This window comes from Zeus faber, assembly GCF_960531495.2.
Source record: "Zeus faber genome assembly, chromosome: 4".
In the NCBI taxonomy this organism is placed as follows: domain Eukaryota; kingdom Metazoa; phylum Chordata; class Actinopteri; order Zeiformes; family Zeidae; genus Zeus; species Zeus faber.
In genome coordinates, this window is record NC_137191.1 from 27,630,967 (window position 1) to 27,641,320 (window position 10,354).

Consider the following 10,354-nt stretch of genomic DNA (forward strand, 5'->3'; position numbering starts at 1 on the left):
GCTAGCTGCTTTTAAGCATATACAATCCCCAAACCTGTACATAAAAACTGATCTAGGTGAATACACATACTTGAAAGTGCTTACTGGACACACTGTGGGCGTGGCAAAGTACCTTAATTACAATGGGTCACATTTTTATGTATTGTGATTATACTTCCTCTTTTTGTTTCCGGCTGCTCCCGTTAGGGTCATCACAGCGGATCATCTGCCTCCAATACCTTCTGTTCTGCTCATCTTCCTCCCTTACACCAACCGCCTGCATGTCCTCCCTCACCACATCCATAAACCTTCTCTTTGGCCTTCCTCTTTTCCTCTTGCCTGGCAGCTCCATCCTCAGCGTCCTTCCCCCAATGTAACTCTCATCTCTCCTACACACGTGTCCAAACCATCTCAATCTGGCCTCTCTCACTTTTCCTCCAAACTGTCGATCCTGAGCTGTCCCTCTAATGTGCTCCTTCTTAATCCTGTCCATCCTTGTCACCCCCAATGAAAATCTCAACATCCTCAACTCTGCCACCTCCAGTTCAGCCACCTGCCTTTTTGTCAGTGCCACCGCCTCTAAACCGTACAACAGTGCTGGTCCCACTATACTAAACCTTATAAAATCCAGAATACAGACACATATATCAATTTAATTTGTATGCTATAATATCAAACAAAACATATTTGCTCTCTGTTCAGAAACGTTTTTAGTTATTCCTCATGCATACATTTTTCTGCCATCTCAAATTGCGCCGCACGGGGGCGGGGTTGAGGGGGCGACCGGCGCAACATACAAAAGCCTGCTCATGCTTGGCTCTTAACGTTATTACCAAAGTGAGACGTTTCCGGGTCGTATTCAACAAATACCTCGTAGGATCACCCTATTATGCTGTCTTGTATTACTTTACAAAAAAAAAAGCAAGAAAAAAATAAATCTGCAGAAAATAAATCTGTAGAAGCTACACGTCACCGCGCGGCATCCCAGTGGGCGTGGTGCCGAAAGGATCCCCCGTTCACCACGCGAACAGTGACGGGCACCGAGCCGCCGCAGGTAAGGAAATAACTACGTAGAGTTAAAATCCTACTGACACCAGCGTCGATCTTTAAAACGAGACCGAGTATCGGTAGTATCGATACTTTTGGTTTCGATCCGCCCACTCCTAATCAATACGACTGCTAAAAGTAATGACGTTGCACTTGGAAGTTCTACATTAATATGAAGCGACAACTAGTTTTCAATTTAGTTTTAGTTACTTTCAAAATGAAACTACACGTGCAGTTTCTGAACACAAGTGTTAAATGCATTATATATTGTTCAATGTTCAAGGTGAGTTGCATTACAACCGGACCACGCTCAGCATCCTTTTCCAAAACGTATTGTTCACAACACGTTGACTTAACATAACGTTGAACGACTGATCGCGGTTGGAGAACTTGCCATGAAATGACAAAAATAATATAAAGCTATATCAACGAATAACACAGATCAGTACAACTTAGTTAATCATTATTAACTGTCAGTTTTTAATGGTTTTTTTGGGTTTGTTTTTTTTTGACAAACAATTATTTTGCCGAGTGACTCCCGAGTCATTCAAAAGATTCGACTCATTCGCGATTGCCATTGTCTTGCGTCTTTTCTTAAATAATTGTACATATATACTGATTCATAAATAAATAGATTGTTTGAGATAATACATAGTAGACTCTCTATAATACATACATATTATAGAATAATATTTTCTCTGCTTCGCATTCCAGCACATTAGGAGCGATTGATTTGCGAGCTCAAAAGACACCTGTGAATGGCGCCGCTCATGAAACCCGTGGCGCCGTCAAGTTGTCCGCAGAACTAGCTCCGCAAGCTACTCATCATTTACTTTCAAAGTGAGGGTACATGACTAACATTATTCCTGAAATATTTATTCTTTTTTTTTTGGTGTTGTTGTTTAGATGGAAGTTGTTGTAGAATGTCGTAATTTTTCCTTTGATTTTGATTTTTGCTACTACACTACTTGCGGTATTTGTGCTTTGTACTTCTACTGCATATTTGTAAAGTCAATTTGTAAATCACCAAAATCCTGTCATTCTATCTCATCAAAGGTGTGAAAGCGTTGCATGCCGTGGCTCAAACGGATGCGGGGAGAATGAACCAGTAAGGGAGCCTCGTCAGAGTCAGACAGAGACATGGAGTGGATCTGGCTCTCACCGCCGCCATCATCTCTAGAGAATCTCGTGCTGGGATTACGGTTAAAGATACTGGAGTCTGGAGGAAGTACGATCAACAGATAGTGCCTGTGGACTGATGCTGTCTACAATTCATGCAACATGGGTAAACATTCTAATAGACTATGCTACTAATAATAGACTAATAAGCAATAGTTAGGTACTTTGTGGCTAATAAGCCACACATTCAACTAAAGTGCTGACAAACTATAAAGTTGAGTGTCATCAAGTTACATATATAACCTGATGACTTAATATCATATACAGCATTTTGAAATTAAGGGTTCATTTGTAATTTGCTGATTGTTATTTGTTATAATTCTAATTCCTGAAATATTTATTCTGTTTAGAATTATTGGTTAAAAAAAAAAAAAAATTATATATATATATATATATATATAAAATTTTAAACGGAAGTTGTTGTATAGATCTTGTATGGATCTTGATTTTAAATTTCAAATTTTTTTTTTTGTTACCAACCTGTGACAGGTGTCTGTTGCGGGGTAGAGATGGACCAGGAGACAGGTGGAACAAAAGGCAGCCTTCGCTGGGCATTTATTTAGACAACGGTTAAAAGACGTTTGTCTTTTCAGAACGAATAAGTAGTAACCATAGTGTGCAGGCTGGAGTGGGAGCCCAGCCTCGCTGTTGGCAGAGAGGTGGAACTACAGCGGACTACAGACTCTCCTAATTTCCTCAATCTCCTGCAGCTGCATCCCCTCCCGGTTGCAAAAGCTGGCTCTCTCCACCTGCAGATGGTGCCAAAACCCCTCCTCACCGCCACACATCCTAATTGTGATACTTTTGCAATGTGCTTCTTTCTACACTGTATTTGTAAAGGAAACTTGAAACTTGAAATGTTTTTGAAAATTATATATATATATATATATATATATATATATATATATATATATATATATTTTTTTTTTTTTTTAATAATAATAATAATAATAATAAGGGTATTGGAGGCAGATGAGCCACTGTGGCAACCCCTAATGGGAGCATCCGAAAGAAGAAGAAGAAGCAGAAGAAGAAGAAGAAGAATGGATTCATAATTGTGTCAGGTTGGAAATTCACAACACGCACAGTCAAGCATAAATCCCATATTTTGATGAAAATATGGGAAAAAATAACCATAATCTCATAAATCACTGTTGTGATGGGACTCCATTACTGTGATAGCCCGAAAAATTGACCATTGTGGATTTTTCCACTCCCTGAGTTATTCTGTCTTGAAATATTGCCTCAACTTGAACTGTTCAGTGGTATTGGCAGTGGTGCGTCTGGTGCTCCCGCAGCTCAGGTTTGCGCTGGAAGCCGTACAGGCAGCGCGGGCAGTGGTAGGGGCGGCTCCAGCTGTGCTTGCGACAATGGGTGATCAGGTTGGAGCTCTGGCTGAAGGCCTTGCCGCACACCTGGCAGACGTGGGGCTTCTCCCCTGACAAAGACAAACAAAACATGGAAGGCATTCAGGGCAACACTTAAGAATAATGTCAGCGTGAGGATCTTAATGAACAATTTGGTAATTATCGCTCGTCAATTTAGACAATTATGAATGACCTTAAATGTTTTTTTGTCTTGAATACTAAATCATGAGTAATCGCATTACTGTTAAATCTAATGAAATCTATCCGCTAAGCAACAATACTGATGAAAAAAAGTTATTCCCTGCATAGAAGTTTGCATTACATTGTGCATGTTTTTAGTGGGAGTTCTTATGATGTTATATGGAGGAAACCTCATGTGAGCATGGGGAGAACATGCAAACTCCACACAGAAAGGACCCTAATCAGGAGACACCCTCCGGAGCGTGGTGCCAACAGCACTCCAGGCGGGAATCGTATGTATGTATGTATGTATGTGTGTATGTATGTATGTAAGTATGTATGTATGTATGTATATACAGGTACTCCTCACTTAATGACCGAGTTCCGTTCCTAGGATCAGGTCGTTAAGCGAGTACCCCTTTTATTTCACGGTAAGGGGGCGTGGCTTTTGCGAACGCTAGTGTAGTGAATACTGACAGACTGCGGGAACGAGACTGAGAACGGTGATGAGATGAGATGTATACGGTGTACGGCGGCACCGGTGGCAGTCGTTGTTAACCCGGGCCTCGACCGATCCGGTATAGAAATCAGATTTGCATGTTTGATTTGGCATGGTTTTTACGCCGGATGCCCTTCCTGACGCAACCCTCTCTGTTCATCCTGGCTTGGGACCGGCAATGGTGATACACTGGCTTGTGCACCCCCAGTGGCTACACATATTTTATGAGATCTGGAAAGACGCTATGCACAATTATCAAAGAGCAGTTAAAGAAGCGAGAGCAACTTTCTTCTCCACTTGATTGTTGCAAACCATTCTAACCCCAGAATTGTATTTCGGGTAACAGACTCCGTCATCACTGCCACTGGGGTCATTGTCTCAATGATATCAACCATTGGATGGCACAGAATTTTCTTCAGCTCAATAATTCAAAATCAGAAATCATATCGTTCACTCCCCCAAATTCTACCAGTCAAATTGAAAGTGGCCTTGGCACTCTGTCTACAATTATGAAGTCTGTTGCCAGAGACGTGGGAGTACTGTTTGACTCTGACCTAAACTTTGAACAACAAATTTCCAAAAAAGTCCAGTCCTGCTTCCTTCAACTGGGAACCATTTCAAGAATCAAACCAATACTATCACACAGCGACCTGGAAAAAGTAATCCATGCCCTAATTTTTTTTTCATGACTAGACGACTGTAACTCCCTCCTTTCTGGCATAAACCAAAAGTCACTCTCTCGCCGCCAACTAGTTCAGAACGCAGCAGCTCGGCTTCTTACCGGCTCCAATAGACGACGTCACATCTGTGATGTCGGCTCCATTGGCTCCCTGTTCAATTCATAGATTTTAAGATTTTACTGATCACTTCTAAAGCACGTCTGTGTCTGACTCAGAGCTACATGTAAGATATGTTGACCCCATATGAGCCAGTGCGCAGCCTCAGATCCTCAGGCGGGGGCCCTTCCGGCTGTTTCGGGTCTAGACTTATAATTAAAGGCAACCGCGCCTTTTGTGTCAGGGCCCCACGGCTTCCGAACAACCTGCCCGAGGAGATATGGCTGGCATAGTCAGTGACTTCCTTTAACTCACTTCTCAAAACCCATTTTTATAGATCTGCTTTTAAGTGAGGTTGCCCCCTTTCTTTATCTATTTTATTTTTTATTTACTTGTTTTTTCTATTTCTTATTTTCCTATTGTATCTATTTATTGATTGTTATTGTCTCTTTATCCACTTTTTCCAACTTAATGAATCAATTTAATTCCTGTTTATTAATGTTCCTTTGCCTTTTCAATTCATGATCCGAGCACTCTGCTTTTACTCCATCTGTCGAAGCAGTTTGTAAACAGTGTTACAACGGTGCTTTTTAAATAAAGCTATTTTTTTCCAACAAAGTTGATTTCCCGGCCGAGAACCATTTCTGAGAAGTCCCTGCCCCAAAAGCAGCCTCTACTCTGGGATTGGTGTTGGAGAAAGCGAAAGTGAAAGTATCTCTCTGGTTCCTATAAGAGAAAGCGTCGGTTTCCTTCCTTTGTCGACGGAGCAGGCATCTGAGAAAATCAAAATGGGTGAGAACCTTGATGTTTTTGGCTGCTTGTTGGATAGCAGTTACTTATTTTTCGTTATTTCTAATCGTTATTCGTTTTGCTCAAATCCGAGAAATGGTTTTGATACCTCATCAACGTATACTCCGTGGACTCACAATACAAATATCTTGTTGTTGACGGCAATTTGACGATATTTTGTGATGAGTGCTTTTATACACAATAAATATTTTAGAAACAGGGATTAGTGATGTGGATATTGTGACTAAGTAGGTAGAGGCGTTGAACTAGAAAACCGAGAACAGTGTGACGTTCAGGGTATTTGCATCGTGCGACTGTCACGCAGCCTCGGAGACGATATTTTAACTACGTCATGACGTCACGAGCACCAAAACCCCCGACGATGTCTCGCCTGGTGTCACGACATCGAAATTACAACGAGATGTCGCCCCTCCCGGGTGTATTCCCTGTGCTCTCCAGGTTTCGGAAACATCATGAGGGTGGAAACATCCGGGGCTTCGGCGACAACCGCGCAACAAGACCGATTGGGCTACTCAGGTAAAACCGACACCCTCCGCATCTCGACTTTTTTTTTTTGAAGGGGTGAAGTGGCCCCGTGTTTGTCCACAAGCGAGTGTGCCACAATATATTTTCTTGATTTAAAAATAAAATGGAAATGAGTTTGTGTGTTGCAAGATCAAAGTTGCAAGGCCGAACTCACTCATCGAATGGGTCCGGCTCCAGCGGGACGAGTTTGACTCCGAGGAGCAGGACCGTCGATAGTGATGAAAGGCTCGATTCTTTTCCGAGATTCGGTCCTCACTCGACTAAAATGAGTGGTTGGCCTTTCCGGCTCGTTGGTGGTTGGACTCAGGTGTCGTCGCGCACCACGACTCAAAGTCAGCAGAGAGGCGAGTGGAGTTCCCGCAAGGAATCGCTTTATTTGGCCAAAGTTATTTATTTTATTTTATTTTTCAGTCACATTCAATTGGAATACCTCTCACCTTCATTTAGTGAGTTTTTAAGATTCCCTCGCTCGCCCACTCTCGTGGCTGAGTGAGTCCCGGCTCCCAAGTCATTCAAAAGATTTGTTGGCTACAAACAAATAGTCTTGCATCACCAACTATTAGTAGGCCATACTAATAAGACGTTTTTAGCGCTTAAAAGGATAGTGGGATTATTTCATGGTAAAAAGTCTGCGGTGGAAGAGAAAAGGTTGGGGTATCGTCTTGGGTGTCGCCTAATTCCCTTTAATCTGCTGGAAAGGCGTGAAAGCCTCAGAGACCATGGCTCACACGGATGTGGAACGAATGGGCAATTACCGGACCATCATCAACAGAGTTGGAAGCAGATATGGAGTCGATCCGGCTGTCATCGCCGCCATCATCTCCAGAGAATCTCGTGCCGGGAACACAATTAAAGATACCGACGGCTGGGGGGACCATCACAATGGTTTTGGACTGATGCAGGTAAAGCTTACTATTTTATCATGTTGTTATGTTTATACTTAATTAATGCTGATAAACTGTAAATATACAGTATAAGTGTATGTATACGGACTGACATTAAAGGGTTACTCTGCACTCTGCACATGCCTTTTGAGCTGAAAACTGATTTCGATGACTTTTTCAAATTATGATGTAGATTAGTTGTTTTAGTCACATTCTGAGTCACAGTTAAAAAATAAATAAAATAAAATTGTAGGAAAATAATGAAAGGTGGCCATTTTTCAAGCCCTAAGTATTTTCTATGGGCCAGGATCCCTTTTAAAAATGGAGGAAACAAGTGAATCTTTTGAGCATGGCCTGGAGGCCCTGTTCTGTGGTGGTATTGGTGATGATCAAATGCTATATATAATATGACAATGATTTCCATAGGTGGACGTCAATCCACATGGTGGAGGACACACTCCGAGAGGGACGTGGAACAGCGAGGAACACCTCGACCAAGGCACCGAAATCTTGGTTCATTTCATTGGTCGGATCAAGACTAAATTTCCCAATTGGAGCAGAGAACAGCAGCTCAAAGGTTTGTGTTCATACCCTTTAAAAGTGCAGAATGTAACCTTTTTCATCAAGAGACGGTAAATCCTTTCAACATAAAAACAGGGGAACCGCGTTGTGGTGCCTGCTTTGCCAACATTTGTGATTTGTGCTTGTCGCCGCAGGAGGGATATCGGCCTATAATATGGGCGATGGGAACGTCCACTCCTATGACCAAGTGGACGCCCACACCACGGGAAAAGACTACTCCAATGATGTCGTCGCCAGGGCTCAATGGTACAAACAACATGGGTTTTAGAAGGTTTCGACACCAAGATGAAGCTTGGAGCTATACTTCTCCATCTCCTGAAGAAAAGAATGAAGTCGGTGTTAATATAAATGTAATTCATCTGAAATCTGTAAAACGAAGGCTAATAAACAGCAGAACCGGAAGTGGAGGTTTTCTTGATTTCCTGAGCTCAGCACGGACATTCAGTGGTTGGATCCATTGGATGAAATAAGTTCAGTCAGGGTACCCCTGGATCATCCTTTAGCTCATTGGTATGAGTATACGTTGCAATATGGCTAGCTGCTTTTAAGCATATACAATCCCCAAACCTGTACATAAAAACTGATCTAGGTGAATACACATACTTGAAAGTGCTTACTGGACACACTGTGGGCGTGGCAAAGTACCTTAATTACAATGGGTCACATTTTTATGTATTGTGATTATACTTCCTCTTTTTGTTTCCGGCTGCTCCCGTTAGGGTCATCACAGCGGATCATCTGCCTCCAATACCTTCTGTTCTGCTCATCTTCCTCCCTTACACCAACCGCCTGCATGTCCTCCCTCACCACATCCATAAACCTTCTCTTTGGCCTTCCTCTTTTCCTCTTGCCTGGCAGCTCCATCCTCAGCGTCCTTCCCCCAATGTAACTCTCATCTCTCCTACACACGTGTCCAAACCATCTCAATCTGGCCTCTCTCACTTTTCCTCCAAACTGTCGATCCTGAGCTGTCCCTCTAATGTGCTCCTTCTTAATCCTGTCCATCCTTGTCACCCCCAATGAAAATCTCAACATCCTCAACTCTGCCACCTCCAGTTCAGCCACCTGCCTTTTTGTCAGTGCCACCGCCTCTAAACCGTACAACAGTGCTGGTCCCACTATACTAAACCTTATAAAATCCAGAATACAGACACATATATCAATTTAATTTGTATGCTATAATATCAAACAAAACATATTTGCTCTCTGTTCAGAAACGTTTTTAGTTATTCCTCATGCATACATTTTTCTGCCATCTCAAATTGCGCCGCACGGGGGCGGGGTTGAGGGGGCGACCGGCGCAACATACAAAAGCCTGCTCATGCTTGGCTCTTAACGTTATTACCAAAGTGAGACGTTTCCGGGTCGTATTCAACAAATACCTCGTAGGATCACCCTATTATGCTGTCTTGTATTACTTTACAAAAAAAAAAGCAAGAAAAAAATAAATCTGCAGAAAATAAATCTGTAGAAGCTACACGTCACCGCGCGGCATCCCAGTGGGCGTGGTGCCGAAAGGATCCCCCGTTCACCACGCGAACAGTGACGGGCACCGAGCCGCCGCAGGTAAGGAAATAACTACGTAGAGTTAAAATCCTACTGACACCAGCGTCGATCTTTAAAACGAGACCGAGTATCGGTAGTATCGATACTTTTGGTTTCGATCCGCCCACTCCTAATCAATACGACTGCTAAAAGTAATGACGTTGCACTTGGAAGTTCTACATTAATATGAAGCGACAACTAGTTTTCAATTTAGTTTTAGTTACTTTCAAAATGAAACTACACGTGCAGTTTCTGAACACAAGTGTTAAATGCATTATATATTGTTCAATGTTCAAGGTGAGTTGCATTACAACCGGACCACGCTCAGCATCCTTTTCCAAAACGTATTGTTCACAACACGTTGACTTAACATAACGTTGAACGACTGATCGCGGTTGGAGAACTTGCCATGAAATGACAAAAATAATATAAAGCTATATCAACGAATAACACAGATCAGTACAACTTAGTTAATCATTATTAACTGTCAGTTTTTAATGGTTTTTTTGGGTTTGTTTTTTTTTGACAAACAATTATTTTGCCGAGTGACTCCCGAGTCATTCAAAAGATTCGACTCATTCGCGATTGCCATTGTCTTGCGTCTTTTCTTAAATAATTGTACATATATACTGATTCATAAATAAATAGATTGTTTGAGATAATACATAGTAGACTCTCTATAATACATACATATTATAGAATAATATTTTCTCTGCTTCGCATTCCAGCACATTAGGAGCGATTGATTTGCGAGCTCAAAAGACACCTGTGAATGGCGCCGCTCATGAAACCCGTGGCGCCGTCAAGTTGTCCGCAGAACTAGCTCCGCAAGCTACTCATCATTTACTTTCAAAGTGAGGGTACATGACTAACATTATTCCTGAAATATTTATTCTTTTTTTTTTGGTGTTGTTGTTTAGATGGAAGTTGTTGTAGAATGTCGTAATTTTTCCTTTGATTTTGATTTTTGCTACTACACTA

General features: G+C 41.9%; 1 protein-coding gene across 1 annotated transcript; it reads left to right on the forward strand.

The window, feature by feature from the left end:
* The first annotated feature begins 5,695 nt into the window (after window positions 1-5,695).
* Window positions 5,696-8,230, forward strand: LOC307229732 (lysozyme g-like). The gene is made up of 5 exons (XM_079999785.1): window positions 5,696-5,819; window positions 6,276-6,353; window positions 7,062-7,264; window positions 7,673-7,823; window positions 7,963-8,230. Exons 1-5 carry the CDS (start codon window positions 5,816-5,818, stop codon window positions 8,094-8,096), a joined length of 570 nt encoding a protein of 189 aa, XP_079855911.1. The 5' UTR covers window positions 5,696-5,815; the 3' UTR covers window positions 8,097-8,230.
* The last annotated feature ends 2,124 nt before the right edge of the window (window positions 8,231-10,354 follow it).